Below are 18,778 nucleotides of genomic sequence, written 5' to 3'. Positions count from 1 at the left end.
TGAAGAACTTCTTATAAAGTTTTCCTGATATATTTATAGTGAAATCTATCATTTGCTTTTTATGCCATTGAAACAAATGCTCTGTAACTCATTTTGTCTGAAACCTTTAAATAATGTAAAATATTAAATGCGTTTTTACTCTATACTTAGTGTTACTTTCTAATTTGTTAGGCATCCTTTTATGGATGTTGTCATCCTTGTTAGTTTGCACTTACACAAATTCTTGACTTGTTTGATCTTAATGACAAACAACATGAAGAAGTCCTACTATGGGAAACCGATGGTGTACCCCAACGCGGCGCTTATCTCGGAGATCAACGCCAAGTCCCACTCCAATGTCAGCCAATGCTTCCACTACCAGCAGGAAAAGAAAAATTAGCTCCAGGTATACAAGGGGCTTAGAGATATGGCTTTATCAATGACTAATGGATATAGGGGCATTTGAGGCAAGGGTGGGGGAAGTCGACCCTTAATTTAATTTTCCATTTTTACAATTTAAAAAAAAGTAGAAAAAATTATATTTTAGGGATTTCTTTTGGGAGGGTTGAGGTTTTCTTCCCCAAAAATCAGCGTTGCGGAGCCGTTTGATTTAGGTCCAGCTCTGCGGTTTCGGCTGTGAAGATAACGGCTCCGGCCTTAAATCAAGAATAACTCATCATATTTTTTTGCCAAGTCTATCTTTGACTTTTGAAGGTTTTAAAAGTTAAATTTTTGATAAAAATGTACTTGAAAAACTTAAAAGGGGCTGCATTTGCACACGACGCATCAGAGTTACTAAATTATAATTAATAAAAAATCTCTTATTTTAGCTAACCCGTAGCCGTTTTTAACGAAAATAACGGCTCCGTCAAAATATGGCGGCGCCGGGTCCACTACGCTGCCAAAAATAGCTATAAACCTTTTCCTACAAGAAGCTTCACTAAAGCGCTTTAATATAAGAACTTTTCAAGGACTAAAAGTATCTTAACAGAAATACATATTTTGTGCTATCGAGGATTTTATGAAAAGGTCAGCTGGGAAATGTTCCACTTGATCATATCTAAACTTCAGGAGGAGCAGGACTCGAACACCAACACGTTGCACAGCTAGATGCAGGACTCGTTCTGATTGTAGTTCCGGTATTTGCTCAGGAAAATTATGAAATATGGTTACTTAATCAAACACTATTCAAAAGTCAAAGTTACATGATTAAGCCCTTATAAAAAAAATGTGCTCTCTCCACTGAATCCTTACCTTAGCCATGGATGTCCTCTACCTTTCGCCGTATTATTCTATTTTTTATCAGCGGCTACGACCCTAGAGAGTGATGATGGAAGAGAGTAATTGACCCTCCACTTTTGACTAGTTTTTAAAAAGAATTAGAAAATACCTCTTGGGTGTGGGGCTTAACTTAATATTATAGTGGCGATTTTTCTGTGATTTTCTTCAAAAGGGATGGTAGTGCACGGCTGCTCTAAAAAAAAAGTTATAAACCTTTCTTAGATATTTGAGATTTAAAGGAAAACCCTATCGGTTCAGCTGCCCTTCTATAATACACTTAGACACACAGATACCCTGTTACTTTATGCAATCATTTGTAATTTTATTGAGCCTACAGGAAGATCCCGCAGGTCACGGTCCCGTGGCTGCTCTCCGCCGTCAAGAAGGTCACGTTCCCCAACGGATTACAACACGTGGTCTTCCAGCTCCCATGATCGCATGGCTGCTACTTCAGGTATAACATTAATGTTACAGGGTGCCTGTCTGTATCTTAAAATCTTAATAACCGCTGGTATGATATGGTCTTTCTTTACACTGTAGCTTTCTAAAAGTTTAAGGAAGGTTTATAATTAAAATTATTTTTTGGGATGGCATGGTTTTACCCTCCCAAGAGAGATAGACTCTGGATAAAAACACTCCCTTTAGCTAAATTTTTCTTTTTAATGGAGGGTCGACTCACCCCTCTTAACTCCAGTGATATTTGAGGTATCTAGGTTCCCGCTTAGCTTAAAGATTTTTTATATATAATATGTAATCAGCTGTTTTATGTACATATAAATAATTGTTTTAGCTTATGCACACCATCACGACGCGGACCATGGTAACCGTCGGCGTAGCAGAACCTATTCTGACCATGACCGCGGACATGGATCTAGCGGCCATGTTTGTCATGACTCTGACGACTGCAGCGAGCGGCATAGCCGCAGTCATCATGATTCCCGCGAATGTAATCAGCGCTCGTCAAATAATAAGGTAATGCAACGTATAAATAAAAGTGGACCTTAATACTTTTCCATTCCACATTTTTTTTTTGTAGCTCCTGAGGGAAACTCTGAATTCTTCTTGAATAAATGAAATGCCATCCTATTATATAAAGAAGTAAGGTTATTTTGTCTATTAAAAGCACAAAGTGTTTGAAGGGAACGGCTAAAACAGAATAGTTTAAAGAATAAAGATTGGCATTTATTTTACTTATTCTTCACCAGTTAACAAAGACAGAATTTCACACACTGAGACATTTGGAATTTTTTGTTGTTAAATTATAATTAAACTTTTTCCTATTTCAAGCTTTTTTCAACTATATCTTAAAACAATATTATTTAAAAGGATCATGGTATCGAGGACAAATGTTTGTCTCGAGATGATTCCTGTGAAGATTTGAGACAACTCATACTAAGAGAAAAGAAATTGAGAACTCTGCAGCCACTCTCAGGATTTTATATATTTTTTTATTTTTATAATTCTTAGGTTTATTAAAGTAACAGGATGTTGGTGTGGGAAACTTAGGATCTTTCTAACTTATAAACTGATATAGTTTACAGTAAGCTTCCCATAGTTCTATGGAAGGTTTATAACTATTTTATAGGTTCGTCCCTCCATTTTATTGTTTTATTGTTTAAAATTAAAATGCAAAGTTAAATTGATAGTAAAATTATGTCCCAATGAACGCTTTCAGATATTTTTTAAAATTTCCGTCTTTGGATGATTTTATGCTGCCATTCTTTAAATGCTGTAAGGCACATCCTAGGGCTGCTATTCAGCCAATTAATTCCATTTAAAATTGCAGAAAATTAAATATTTTGTTGAAATAAAGTTGGAGTAAAACTTGCTTTTTGGTGTAACTGAAATGTAAGTGGTTAAGAAGGGGAGAAAAAAGTGAAGGGGGTTAAGGGGAAATTGTTTGTCAGAATCACATTCCCTTTTCCCTGGGCACATCTATTAAATGTTGATTTAAAAAGTGGGACTTTTAAAAAATACCTATCATGCTACAAACATAAAAAGAAATAAATAAAACTCAGAAAATGTATTGGATACAAATGCCACTGTTACCAACAACAAAACTGGTCCAACTGCTGTTGCTGCCATTGCAAAGAAAACTGATGAGATTAACAACAATCGTTCCAAGGAACCCGGATTGGAATAAGATTCAATTACGCAAAATCTCTAATAATTTTTGCTATCATATTTTGAACAAAAATGTTTTAATTTCAGTATGATAATTTCTTAAACAATAATTGATACATTTTTGTTTAAAATTCGACAAAAATTAAGTATTGAATTTTCGTAATATTGCACATACGGGAATATGTTACGTAATTATTTTGTCAATAAGTGATCACATGTCAAAAATTGTAATTTATACCTTCTTTGTCCCTGAAGGGAATTAAGAGATAAAGAGGACTATCCTAGAACAAGAGCAAGTGATTCTAAGCATCTTCCAGCATTGACCCATAGTATTTTTTTTAGTAAATATTATTATACTAGCATAAAGTGGCTCACCTGTCTTGCCTCTGTCTCAATATGCCATTTTGTATACAGAACCCGTCAGGCCAAACTCTAGAAAATATTTGCCATTTGCCTGGAGTGTCCGCTAGAGATGAAGTGGCTGCATATGCTAATAGTCACCTCCAGAATATTCACAATTATAGGTAACCCATAAATGTCAATGTTCACGTAGGTTTTATAATCATTAACAATCACATTATCACTTGGGACACTCCAGGCAACATAAAAACAATAGGGAATATAAGGACTTTAAATTATCTGGACTTTTAATATATTATTTTTCAATTGGTATAAATTCTTCAGACACTTATTTTCATAATTGATAAAATAATGATAAAATGTTTTTGATAAAAGAATAAAATAATCTCAGCCATTTAGAGAAACTTATTGATAAAATACATTATGGTTAAAATGTTTGGCATATTTGTATGAGACATAGATAGGCAATTTGTTGATTGATTGATTGGTGACAAGTTTCTTTATAGAGATCTTCTTTCAATTTCAGTCTCAGTTTCATTATGGTCACCATCTCCTATCTCGTCACTGTTGCCCTCATCAGGTTATTCTTCACCAGATGTATCCTTAATAATATAATTATTATCATACAATAATGTTTATGTTATTTACAGTATGACGTAGGTTTATGTTTAATATTTGCTTTATCGACTAAAAAGTTAGGTTTCACCATGGTTTTATATGAAAAAAAAATTTGCAATGTTAAGCATTGTTAGGTGCAATATCATCGAATGTTATGATGAGTTCAAACTGTTGTTTAAAAGCTTTGACACAAAAGTATATTATTGTGATTAAAAATGTATATATATAGGAAAAGGGTTGGTAACTTGTAAACAGTTTAAGGGGGGGGGGGGGTTTTAATGCAACCATCTCGTAATCAGTGAGCAAATGGCACTTAGAATTCGAATTTCGATCTAAAATTTTGCATGAGTAATCTTTGATAGGTCTATTTTCCCTAAATCGAACAAAAAGTTGGAAAAGTAACGGCTGGCGGCTGGCAGCTCAGCCGTTTAGCCGTTTTTTGCCTATTTTTAGGGCAAATTCATCATTAATTACGTAGGAATCAACTTTTTAAAACATATTTCTGGTTTAATTCATGTTAAATGATAACAATAACCATTTTTTAAAATTTTTAGTACCAGCTGCTAAACGGCTAGAACCGGCTGAAAACGGCTGGGAGCCGCAAAGAGTATAAAGGGTAGATAGGGCTTGTGACATGTCTAGGGGTAGGTTTCTTTGGGTGCTGAGCTCAAAAATGCTACTAAAAATAGTTACGGCCAATCCATATGGCAGCTGGGTAACAGCTGCAGCTCAGCTGCGAGCGGCCAAGAGTAGAATGAGTAGATAGGGCTTGTAACGTGTCTAGGGGTAGGTTTTTATAGATGCTGAGCTCAAAAATGCTAACAAAAATAATGGAGGCCCATCCACATGGCAGCTGGGTAATGGACGCAGCTCAGCTGGGTAACAGCCGCAGCTCAGACGAGATAGGCCAAGAGTAGAATGAGTACATGAGGCATGTGACGTGTCCAGGATTAGGTTTTTATGGGTGCTGTACTCAAAAATGCTTCTAAAAATAGTTTCGGCCAATCCCTATGGCAGTTAAGTAATAGCTGCTGCTCAGCTGCAAGCGGCTAAGAGTAGAATGATTAGATAGGGCTTGTGACGTGTCTAGAGGTAGGTTTTTATGGGTGCTGAGCTTAAAAATGGTTCCAAAAATAGTGGCAGCCCATCCATATGGCAGCTGGGTAACGGCCGACACACCCCACCCGATGGCGTGTTAGGTTAGAAAAAAAAAACCGTGGAAAAGGTTTACACAGGATGTACTGGGACCTTATGGTGAGTTCAGAACATGCTTTCCCTAAATTAAATTAGTAGCTTCCCATAGTAGAAAATTTTAAAATTACTTTTGGTGATCAAATTTTATGTGTAGAGTACCTTCACCTAACCTCCTTAATGATCTTGTTATGTCTTTCATATTCATGATGCAAATTTGTTCACATTACGGTTGAATTGACAGATATTGGAGATTTCTAAAAAGGTCTCTAACATTTATCTTGCTCCAATACTTTCTGAGATATCTTATTTCAAAGTATTGCTGTAAAATCATCTTTTACACAGCAAAAAGGTGAAACATAAAATAAGATATTTTAGAGAAAATTATAAGTATTTTCATATAAATCTCTAATATTGCTTTTAATTGACCAAATTAAACAGTTAAGGTGCCTAAACCTATCTACATTTAATGGACAATCCAAATACATACTTTTAAGACTACATTAGCCAATAGGAGCATGCTGAAGAAAAAAATAATTCTTGTTTTTTAAAATAATTTGAAATTTAATCAACTTTTGCAAGGATTTTAAGGTAAGTTATGGTGTAAAAAGTTGTTACTTTGTAATGAGAAAGCCAATAAAACACAATCATCTAACATTTTGAACAAATAGAAGCATATCTTAAGAAAAATAGACATAATCATTCTAAATAAACCAAAATTTGGTTAGAATTTTTAGAATTTCCAAGCAGTTTAAAAATGTAATTTACTAATTCTAGTATTTTTTTTTAGGAATAGTGGATTGGCTTTTTAAATTTAGTACAACCTTATGAAAAAAATTTGTTTTTGCCACCTTAACTAAGAAAACTTAGTAACGAAGACACTTTCCTGGATGATCTTAAATATATTAAAAGAAACAATTTAATATTTATTCTTAGGCAATTTTTTTGTTGTTAATGAACACCATTAGGTACTCTAAACTATTACTGTACTTTTAAAAAATATTAAATCATTATTAAATATGAGTTTCTTGTACCTTAAAACACCTGTTACATTATAAAAATGCCTTAAAGGTGATTTTTAATTAAAATTAAGTTATATTTGTTTCTTTAATTTTACATTTTAGCAACCTTCTGTTGACTTATATAGTCTTAAAAAGTATGTATTTGGATTGTCCATTGAATGTAGATAAGTTTAAGTACCTTAACTGTCCAATTTGGTCAATTTGGAGCAATAATAGAGTGATTTATATGAAGATATTTGTAATTTTCTATAAAATATCTAATTTTATGTTTCACCTTTTTCCTGTGTAAAAGATAATTTTACAGCAATAGTTTGAAATAAGATATCTCAAAAAGTAATAGAGCTATAAAAATTTTAGAGACCTTTTTAGAAATCTCCAATATCTGTCAATTTAACTGTAATGTGAACAAATTTGCATGATGAACATGAAAGACAAAACAAGACAATAAAGGAGGTTAGGTGAAGGTACTCTAAAAGTAAAAGTAAAATTTGATCACCAAAAGTAATTTTAAAATTTTCTACTATGGGAAGCTACTAATTCAATTTAGTGAAAGCATGTTCTGAACTCACCATAAGGTCACAGTACATCCTGTGTAAACCGTTTCTGCGGGTTTTTTTTCTAACCTAACAAGCCTTCGGGTGGGGTGTGCCGAAGCTCAGCTGGTAGATGCCAAGAGTAGAATGAGTACATAGGGCATGTGACATGTCTAGGGGTAGGTTTTCATGGGTGCTGAGCTCAAAAATGCTACCAAAAATAGTGGCGACCCATCCATATGACAGCTGAGTAACAGCTGCAGCTCAGCTGCGAGTGGCCAAGAGTAGAATGAGTAGATAAGGCTTGTGATGTGTCTAGGGTAGGTTTTCATGGGTGCTGAGCTCAAAAATGGTACCAAAAATAGTAGCGACCCATCCACATTGCAGCTGGGTAACAGTTGCAGCTCAGCTGCGCGCCACCAAGAGTATAATGAGTAGATAGAGCTTGTGACGTGTCTCAGGGTAGGTTTTTATGGGTGTTGAGCTCAAATATGCTACTAAAAATAGTGGCGACCAATCCATATATAGCAGCTGAGTAACAGCTACAGCTCAGCTAGAAGCGGCCAAGAGTAGAATGAGTAGATAGGGCTTGTGATGTGTCTTTTTATGAGTGCTGAGCTCAAAATGCTACCAAAAATAGTGTCTGAGCTGCAGCCGTTACCCAGCTGCCATATGGATGGGTCGCCACTATTTTTGGGAGCATTTTTGAGCTCAGTACCCATAAAAACTTACCCCAAGACACGTCACAAGCCCTATGTACTCATTTTACTCCTGGCCGCTCCCATCTGAGCTGCAGCTGTTGTTCAGATACCATATAGTTTTGCCGCCACTATTTTTGGTAGCATTTTTGAGCTCAGCGCCCATAAAAACCTACCCCTAGACACGTCATAAGCCCCATCTACTCATTCTACTCTTGACCGCTCGCAGCTGAGCAGCAGCTGTTACCCAGCTGCCATATGTATTGGCCGCCACTATTTTTGGTACCATTTTTGAGCTCAGCACCCATAAAAACCTACCCCTAGACACGTCACAAGCCCTATCTACTCATTCTACTCTTGGCCGCTCGCAGCTGAGCAGCAGTTATTACTCAACTGCCACATGGATTGGCCATCACTATTTTTGGTAGTATTTTTGAGCTCAGCACCCATAAAAACCTATGCCTGGACATGTCACATGCCCTATGTACCCATTCTACTCTTGGCCTCTCCCAGCTGAGCTGCTGCCGTTACCCAGCTGCCACATGGATGGGCCGCCACTATTTTTGGTAGCATTTTTAAGCTCAGCACCCATAAAAACCTACCCCTAGAGACGTCACAAGCCCTATCTACTCTTCATACTCTTGGCCGCTCCCAGCCGTTTTCAGCCGGTTCTAGCCGTTTAGCAGCTGGCACTAGAAATTTAAAAAATGGTTATTGCTATCATTTAATATGAATTAAACCAAAACTATGTTTTAAAAAGTTGATTCCTACGTAAATAATGATGAATTTGCCCTAAAAATAGGCCAAAAACGGCTAAACGGCTGAGCTGCAGCCGCCAGCCGTTACTTTTCCAACTTTTTGTTCGATTTAGGGATAATAGACCTACCAAGGATTACCCATGCAAAATTTCAGCTCGAAATTCGAATTCTAAGTGCCATTTGCTCACTGATTACGAGATGGTTGCATTAAAAAACCCCCCCTTAATGTACTTTTACAATTTACAACATTAGATGCTTTTCTGCAGTGTTATTTTATTTTGTCCTTTGAACTCAACAAAGCATTTGATGATATTGCTTTAACAATTGATTTACATTTCAAAGTTTTTTCATATAAAACCATGGTGAAACCTAACTTTTTAGTCGATAAAGCAAATATTAAACATATACCTAGTATATTCACTAAAAAAATAATATGGGTCAATGCTGGAAGATGCTTAGAATCACTTGCTCTGGTTCGTGGATAATCCACTTTTAAGTTTTCCCATGTCATCAAAATTTGCAGAATATTTAGAATCAGGTATAAGGTATAATCTACAAGTGAAATAAATCTTAAATAATATTTGGGTAGCAAATTATGTGGTCGTCAATTTTACTATATGTTGCCCCCCAACGATATTAAAATTACCTTAAGATAGGTTTCCCCTACTAATTTGCACTTAAACAAGTTATTGAACCCTTAGTCTGCATATGTACTGCTTTGGAAGGCAAGTAGGTGTAATCTGTCACTGAAATAAATGTAATATGTCCAATTTCTGTAAGAAATTCTGATATTTCATTAGAAAATATACTTGAAATAATTAATCCAATTCCTTCTGGATATCAAAGGATGTAGAAAACACAGCTCCAAAAGATGTTACCAATACAAATAATGATAGCGTTTCTAATAATAAGAAAGACAAGAAAAGTGTTGAGAAAGAAAATCGTTCACCATCCACTGAAAGTCCTGTAAGAAAAGGATCAACATCGACTAGGAAATCTAGAATTGAAGAGGTTGCTAAGATTAAGTCTATTGCCGTTGATAAATCTGCTGCTGCGGCTAAAAAAGAAGTTGATCTTAATGCTAATACTGAAAAGGTAAGTTTTGTTTTAAATTATTTATATATTTGCAGTTTTGGAATAATTCAGTCTCTCTCAAAATGGCCTGATGAAGGGTTTTAAAACGTTTATATTTCCAAAATAAATGAAGTTTAAACAGCTAGATAAAACTTGAAATAATGTTTTGGTTTATGAATTATGTCCTTAATAAGCACAAGAATCCATCCCATAAAATATTTATCAAAGAAAATACGTAAAAAATGAGTTATTATAAAGAAAAAAATATCATTATGGTTAAACGTTATATTTAAATATGCTTAAAGTGATCGCGAAGCTAATTTTTCAAATTGCATTTTTATTTACCTTTTTTTATTTTTTAAGTAATTTTCATTGAATAATGCCTTAAAAATTCCACTAAGTTAGAAATAAATTAATTAAGGATGCCGAGATCCACTTCTCACGAAAATACCACAACAATCTGTGCACTTATAAGACTAAGGAAAAATCACCCTTTTCTTTGCTTACACATAAAAACAACGAAATTTATACTACAAAAATTTTGTTGTACTACATCTCTTTTGAAATAAATTTTCAAACTTGGTTTACAATTAAATATAAAACCTGCATTAATATCGTAAAATCAGTTACCAAATATTGATATATCTATGCAGGTACACTAACATATGAAAAATTGTTGAAATCTTCAGAAATTACATGATTTAAGATTAAAATTGGGCAAAAAGAATAAACAAATATTATTTGCTATACATATCTAGCAAAAAAATTAGCAGTCTTACTAAAGGTTTTCCACAAACAAAAGCAATCTTTTTTTTCTCCCAATTATCGGAAAAGAGTAAATTTTTTCTAAATACCTGCCTATATTTAAACCCTAGATATTCCAAATTTTGTTTTTTATTTAATTTTTTTTAAAGCCTTAAATTCATATTCCTACAATCAATATACATAAGTTTCAACTAAACATTATTTAAATGAAAAATCCATATAAAATAAACATTCAGGGCCCATTATTTTAAGTAGTTGTCTGTTTCATTCAACAGAGTTGGGGATTTAAAACGAAAACGTCGTCAATTAAATAAAATCTGGATAATATATAAGTTGATTTTAATTAATTTTTATCCAGTAATATGACTGTTTCATTCAAACAGAGTTGGGTCTTTGAAACAAAAAGGTTGTTAATCATTGAAAATCTTGATCATAGATCATGCTTTTCAAGGACGTCCAATCATTTTTAATGGGGGGGGGGGGGGAAGAATTAAAAACTACAATTTCTGGGATGCCTACAGCACCACCAAGTTCATTTTGGGGGGAGAAATCTTTATGTCATAGAGTTAGTGACGTCTAAGCTTTTTTATTTTAACGGGGGTAAAAATTAAAAATTTTGGGGATGCCTACCCCTTTATATTCCACCCCCTAGGACGTCCCTGGTGATATTATGTAAAATCTCGACAAATTGGTTAAACAAGTTTATTAATTTATTGATTTATAATCATACAGATTTTGTTTATAAACCCAACTTATATTAGCCGTTTGCGTTGCCCTCTTTCTTTCTTCGTCCCCTCACTTACCTGTCATAGTACAAATGGTACCAACGGATTTTGTTAAGTTGAAATATAGAAACCAAACATTTTTTAATATTGTAAAAGTTGCAGTCCCTTCAGTGTATTTTAAGTTATAAGTTTGGACCAATATAGGACAATTTCAATAACTATAATAAGTAAATAATTGTATTCCCATAACTGAAAAGACATGTTATTTTATTCCCTTTTTTGTATATATTAATTGACTTGATTTCAGGATCTCAGGAACCATCTTTACGTAATTTTGTTTAACAGTATTAAAATAAAAGCCTTACATCAATTATTGTACATCCATATATAACAGATTTATTAAAAGAATAGAATTTGTATGCTCTTTATCCTATTCCATGTTTTGAAGAATAAACTTTAATACAATCAAGTTCTGTGGTGTCCGTACTCTGTCTGTGTGTATGTGTGTGTGTGTTTAATTCAACCTGCTGTACTCAAAAAACGCCTATCTTAGAAAACACTTATAGCAAAACCTTTAATTAATTCACATTTTAAAGTTTGTTTCTTTTAAATATCTTCTATAAATTTTAATTAATTAATTAAATATAATCCAAGCAAGCATTTTACCCCAAAATAAAATAAAACCTCGATATCTGTAAAAACTTTCTCAATTGATAATAAAACTTTAAAATCCCCCAATTATGTGGGGGCCTATTTGTATTTTTAGCTCTGCAGTATGATTCCAAAAGAGAGTACAAACCCACAGACAAACATCCTGTTACTTTATTAGTAACAGGATGTTTGTGTGTCTGTATATTTGTACCAAAGGATCTCGCTAACTGCTGAACCGATCAGGTTCTCCTTAACATGGTAGATTCTTATAGGTCCTGGGAAGATTTATAACTATTTTGGGGGAGGGTACCACCACCTTCCTAAGAGAAATCACAAGAAATCAAAAAAAATTATGTTTCTTGATTTAACAAAGAGCATTCAATGAAACATAAATGTCAAACACAACATAGACATATTTTAAATATAAAAAAAAAACATTTAAAGTGCCACCAGAGGCCTCTAGGGGCGTACCCACTAGTTAGAGATAAAAAGCTTGGACTTTATCTTAACAATTTTTAATAAATGAATGTGTCTTTATACAAAATGAATATAATTAAGTCATATTAATGATATCAAAATATATTCTTATTAATATATTGATTGCTAGATATAAAACAATGCTTTGCTTTTTAAAATGTTTTTTTAGAAAAGCATTTTCTGAGATATGCATTTTTTGAGATAGACGTTAAATAAGATGATACATTATTGATGGTCCCGAGAATAGCTTAATTTTATAGTTTCAATTATAATATTATCAATTGCCTGTATGTATCCTGTTATATTACATTTTATCATACATATACAAAGCAATTAACTGATTTCAAATGATTTTTAATGTCACATATCTAAAGCCATGTAGATATGTAGATATTCATATAAATTTTTTAATAAAGGGAAAAATGAAAATCCAGGTACCATATTCTTTACCATATATGGCTTTGTTTCTGTGACCATCGGAAGAAAATTTTTAATCTATCCGTAGATTACAATTTCAACATTTTTTGGTTAGTTTAATAGGGTATGTAACAAAAGCATTTATTTTACTATAAATTTGCAAGTAAACTTCAACTAAAAGATTGTTATTTGTCGATTTTGATAGGTTTTTAGATATGTATAATAAAACACAAAATACAACGATGTTTTCAAGGGAATAAATTCGTTTTTTTAAAGTTTGATTTATTTTTAAATGGGAAGTATTTAAGACTTAATTCTCAAAATAGTACTCTTAAAAAACATTAATCAGTGACATATATCTACTTTTTTCCAGCTTCGTGAACACTTTAACAATATTTAAGGTTGAAGAAAATGCAACAAGAGTGGTAAAAGCTGTACATGAAAATGATTACAAAACTGGAACTTCCAAAAGAAAATCTTCCAGTGTTGATGATAGAAAATCCTGTAATAAGCATGACAGTGATAGCAAGGACAAGGATGATAATCAACATGAAATAGCTCCGGAAGATGGAAAGGTAACATTAACCCAGGGATCTTAAACAATGGATTTTTAATTGATGGTGATCCTCAATTATGATAAACAAAATAAATCCTTCTATTATATAAATATTAATGGTCGAAAAGTTTATACACTACTAGTTTCTGTTTGGAACCAAGTAAAATTGAATATTATAAGTACTAGGAATGGCAATCCGTCTAATTTTTGGACTAAATTCGGATTCTTGCATGAATCCGTTCAAAAATAAAACTGATTCTCCACAGATTCTATTAATATTTTTAAAGACTTAAAAAACAAGGATGACAACATCCATAAAAGCGAAGCACTGAAACGGTAGGACAAACGGACATTAACACTTGTTTTGTGTTAGAACTTAATTAAATTATCATAATATAAAATTATAAGAGTCAAAGCAAAATTGTAAGTAAATTTGTTGAAAAACTGCTTGATACAGGATAATGTTTATGGTCATACGTACAATTTTATGACTTGATTATAGAGTTGCTTCGCTTATAACATTATACTTTGTTGTCCCAGGAATCAACATACCAAAAATCAGATCAATTAGATCACAATTAGATCACATAAAAATTTGTTGTTAAAAAAAAAAAAATATGTTTAAAATGGACATACGGACATTCTTGTCATGATTATAGAGTTGCTACGCTTTCTAAATCGTACTTAATTACTAAAGGAATCACCATGCAAATTTTAAAATCGATAGGACAATTCTAACATGCCTAAATTAACGGAAAAAGCTATCCGTTACGGACGTACGGACGGACCGACCCTAATTATAGAAAAGCTTCGCTTTTAAAAATTAAAGAATTAAATTATACCGGGTACTGGGAAGAATCTAAAGCTGCGTTTTGACATATTTTCTGATCTCTCCACTTGGTGGTGTAGGTGGGGAGAAATGGGGGGGGGGGGTAATCTCCGCCTTCAAAGCGGGGTGGGTTCCGGATTCAGATTCTGGATTAAAAAACTGGGCAAATTCCGGATTCGGATTGCTAACCCTAATAAGTACTCAATGGTTTAGAGCTAACGAATAAAATAACGCTGTAATAAAACTAATACATCCACCGATTCGTAAAAAATATTTGGTTCATTGAAATACCCAAGCCTTTCAGTCATACAAGTCATGCAAAATATAAAATTTGTTTTATTTTAGGGAAAGAAAAAGAAGCGAAAGAAATCTAGTAAACATCGTCGACATTCAGAGTCCAGTGATTCGAGCGTTGAAGTTTCTACCAAGTAAGATTGTTCTAAAAAGTAACTGTTATTATAGATTTATAGAGATGTGAGTGCGAATGGGGCGTTTGTCCAAGTTTAGGTATGGAGACCGCTCTTCTATGAGTACTACTAAAAACCTACTTTTACTGCAATACACATAGACATTCTCATCGTCGGTTCGTTTATTTAGAATGCTTAACCCTCTATTCCCACAAGTATAATACGAATTTGGTTGAGCTGGTGGAAGCTCAACAAAAGACCCACGCGAAGTATTATATTGCTTTAATCTAAGAATAAATGGTTGGTTTTGATATTCGATTGGAATTATATAAGTATATTAAGTATTAAGGAAGGAAAATGTTTTTATAAAGTGTATTTATATTACAAGTGCATAAGTTAAGTATGAAAATATTTATAGGATAAGTGTTAAAATCATAAGTAGTGTGGGACAGAAAAGTGCCCTAAGTCCCAAGCAGTGAATTGTGCTAAGTGTTAGAATTCTAACATAAGGCCTAAGCTCAATTCATGCTAAGTACTAAGGGTCCTAAATTTAAACTACAATGCATGCCAAACAACTAAGTCATTACCTTTTAAAGCCAGAAGAGAAGTTAATGGTAGAAGAGTCAATGAATAACTAACTTATTTTAAGAGGTACATGCTATAACATCAGCTTTGAACCAGGATCTTAGTGTTTGTCTGTGCAATTAAATGTCTGTATGTTAATTTGTGACGTAAATCAGACATGGTTGTAGGCATACATATTTGTACTGATTGGTTACATGGTTACTTTAACAATAAACATAATGTCTTTAATAAACATATAATATTAACAAATCACATACAAATTACCATGAATAGGCTAGCGTTACCCATATATGGTGTTATATAGGTAGAGATAGGCCTATGAATGCATAAAAGGATACAAATAATGCCTTGGGCCTAGCTAAAGTAATTGTGTCTTGTGCCTGAGCACTACTTGATAATTGCGGGGCACATCAATCAAATATTCAGATTCTACTCTATATAGTGTTAACTTTATATCAAGCATAGATAGATAGTTTGGATGCGAAGCATTTCTGTAAAAGTCTTATATGTACGTTCAAAGAATTTGAAAATTGAGGATCGCATCTCCAGAGATAGGGGCTATCATAAAAAGTATCCTCTTGAACACAGATACATCGACCCTCTTCCTCTTACTTTGAAGTTATTAGAAAATAGGGGAGTGGAGGGGGGGAGGGGAGCTAATACTTTAGGTTAGGTTAGGTTAGGTTATATTTCGTGAGGGGTTTCTGGCAGGGACTACCTAGTAATATGGAAAAAAAAAATACTTATCTACTTTTTTATTTTCCTTGATAGAGGGTGTTAATCGCTTTTTATAGGCTATTCTTTTGAATTTTGTTAAGGATGTAACCTCCCCCCCCCCCCCCTTCGTATAAATTCTTATAAGCTGACGCTAAACAGTTAAAAGCTTTCCTTAACTTGTATTCTATCGGTTTACTAATATTCGTTATTTTACTGGACAAATACACACAAACAGTGCTTTATATTAATCACTAGTGGCTACGCCTCCTAGAAGCCTCTAGGAGCACTTAAGATAGTGGAAGGGGAGATTCGAAGCCATCCCCCTTTTTTTGTATTTTTTTGGGGGGTGGAGGGCGGTGTTTGGTAGAGTGGAGATATCCTCTGCCAAAATAGTTTAAAACCTTCGCTGGAGCTTCACTGTAAATGAGAACCATATCGGTCCAGCGGTTAGAGAGATCCTTCGCTACAGGCAAATAAAAGGCTTACTACTTTATATGATAGGATAGTCCTATCTAGGATAAGGACATGATGTCATGCCTTACTTATTTAGTTTATCAAAAATTATGTTGTTTGATCTGCTTTCTTTATAAATCCTATATATCAAATAACGGAAATGTTTGTCTGTCCGTTAGACTAACAGATCCAGTAATTTTCAGGGACGTGTTACATTTATCTAGGGAAGGTTTTATGTTATTTGGAGATAAAGTCACTAAAAATACCCATTTAATTTTAAAAGAGGGGTACACTCCAATTGTTGTATAAAGGAAAAGAAGAAAGTCTCGTAGATCAGAGAAGCACCATAGCAAACATAAGAAGAAAAAGAAGAAGAAGGATAAGAAAGAGGTAAATAAATTTTTAGGGATAAGACAATTGGTGATAAATTGATATACATTGATGACAAACAAAATTACCCCTTCTGTGAATTAAAATGATAGATGGAAAACTTTCACACTGATAGTTTGGAACAAACATCAAAATTCATCAAAAGTTTTTTAACCATCGTTGTTATGAAATTTTGTGCGCTATTGTAATTTACAATGCAATTTTTATGTATTAGATAACCTATTAGTTGAACAACAATTTACTTGTGAAGTCATATTTCTCCCAAGCACAAGTTATAATAATATTTTATAATTTTAATGTCAATTGAATTAAAATTGAGTTTTTATTGCTATGGCAATAAATCATTCATGAAATAGGAGATTACCTTCGCTGTGATCTTTGAAGAAAATTATTTTTTTTTGCTTCTACTTTAAAAACCTAACCCGAATTTAGCATAAAACAGTATTTTCTCTCTATATATGTGGTCTAGTAACAGTCAGATTAACATTTCTTAATTAATGAGTAATCGTTGTGTTTAATGCATACCTAAAGCAAATATTCCATGATTGGAATTTCCTTTGCATTTTTAAATTAAATATTTTGTGAAATAAATTGACACCAGAAACCGTTGAGCTGTGTATTTGAATTGATAGATGCTTAGTTCTTAATGATATGTTTAGGAATCGTTTATGTTATTCCCAAGGAAAATCATTTTAGAGCCTGTGTATTTCATATTTGTAACTGAATTACCCACTGCTAAGCTAAATATTTGGGGTATAGTCCCTTTCGTGACTAGGTCTTTTAAGGGGTGTTTCGTCTTATTTTCTTCTTTTTCTAACCCCTGCGGGGCCAATTGCCTAACCTTGCGAGGCAATAACGAAACCTAACATAACCTAACCAATCAAAAGCTACTGTAAAATGAAAATACGACGAAACGCTCCTTGTTCTAATGACGTCAGCACCCGTTGAGTTTTGTGCTAGTGGTTTTGGTCTTGAATTACTGTATTTTTAGTCAAGAAAAGTGACGCCAGCACCTGTTGAGCTGAGTGCCTACTGCTATGCCTGTGAAGCATATACTCATGATTGGAACCTTCACAAGTTTATGTATAAACACATCAGAAATGATAAGAAGGTAAAATAACTCACTCGAAAGAATTTAATTATAATAAAACTTTAAAATATTTTATTTTATAATGAAGAGATTGTTAAATGTATTAGGTAATTAACTTTGGAAACTCCTTTGCTAAAATTTAAATTGGAAAATTCGACCCCCCCCCCCCCTCTTTTTTGGAAAAAAAGTGAGTGGTTGCTATATTTTGCCTTTTCAATTTAGGTTAGATTATATTAGGTACTGGTTAGCCCCGCAGGGTTAGGTAAAGGATGGAAAATTACCCCACACAACCTCTTATTTTTAATATATTTTAAAAAGAGGAAGTTTGGGAGATATCAGTGCACAACAGACACTTTGTGGGAAAGGACCACACATTGATTAAAAGTGCATTAATATTTAGGCCCGCTGTTTGTTTTGTCCTCAGCGTATTTGGTTTCCACAACTCAAGTCACATATTAAAGATACACACAGGAAAAAATACATGCAAAATATAGTTTTTTTAATAGATTAATTTTTTTTCTCAAAAATTGTCACTATTAGGTTTTTCAAATGTAAAGCATAAAAAATAAATTGGTATGATTAAAACCTTCGATTAAGATTGATAAATATCTCTAATGATGATTAACAAAATTACACCTTCTGTAGATTAAAATTGTTGGTTGGAAAGTTTGCACACTACTTGTTTGGGATCCTACCTTTTAAATTTAAATAAAAGTACCCAAAGTTTTTAAACTAAGTGATTATATTCTATGTAATAAAACTTTGTACCCGTGTAGTTTACAGCCCAATGTCCCCTCGCACCTGGGATAAAAGTCCATGGAAGTATGAAACCAAACCATTTATTTTGCAATGTTCAGAGGAGCAAGTTTTGTTTGCAACGCCTCTGAAAGCTGTTTTATCCGCCTCATGGATTTAGCTAAGATTGTAGATCACATCAACACTAAGCACAGGTTTGATTTTAGTAGCGATGCTACCCTTAAAAGTTACTTTGTCCGTCCGTCTGTATGGCTATTAAGAATTTATAAATGAATTTTTGGTGAAGATTCCTAGGACAAAATGCTAATTTATTTTTAGTTTT

At 33.4% G+C, this 18,778-nt stretch overlaps 1 protein-coding gene across 1 annotated transcript in view; it reads left to right on the top strand.

Moving 5' to 3' along the window:
• Positions 1-18,778, top strand: part of LOC145329426 (uncharacterized) — a 53,797-nt gene that overhangs the window by 19,368 nt on the left and 15,651 nt on the right. Inside the window, exons 22-34 of the mRNA XM_080173540.1 lie at positions 260-385; positions 1,051-1,133; positions 1,601-1,714; positions 2,051-2,232; positions 2,587-2,692; positions 3,279-3,387; positions 9,413-9,659; positions 13,075-13,248; positions 14,404-14,486; positions 16,532-16,610; positions 17,602-17,721; positions 18,101-18,171; positions 18,558-18,650. Of these exons, the coding sequence (XP_080029666.1) occupies positions 260-385; positions 1,051-1,133; positions 1,601-1,714; positions 2,051-2,232; positions 2,587-2,692; positions 3,279-3,387; positions 9,413-9,659; positions 13,075-13,248; positions 14,404-14,486; positions 16,532-16,610; positions 17,602-17,721; positions 18,101-18,171; positions 18,558-18,650 (1,587 nt within the window). The remainder of the gene's footprint in view (positions 1-259; positions 386-1,050; positions 1,134-1,600; positions 1,715-2,050; positions 2,233-2,586; positions 2,693-3,278; positions 3,388-9,412; positions 9,660-13,074; positions 13,249-14,403; positions 14,487-16,531; positions 16,611-17,601; positions 17,722-18,100; positions 18,172-18,557; positions 18,651-18,778) is intronic.

Source organism: Acartia tonsa, chromosome 10 (assembly GCF_053477335.1).
Source record: "Acartia tonsa isolate MP-2025a chromosome 10, ASM5347733v1, whole genome shotgun sequence".
In the NCBI taxonomy this organism is placed as follows: Eukaryota; Metazoa; Arthropoda; class Copepoda; order Calanoida; family Acartiidae; genus Acartia; species Acartia tonsa.
The sequence above is the reverse complement of the archived record's forward strand: the minus strand, read 5'-3'. Positions and strand labels throughout refer to the sequence as shown.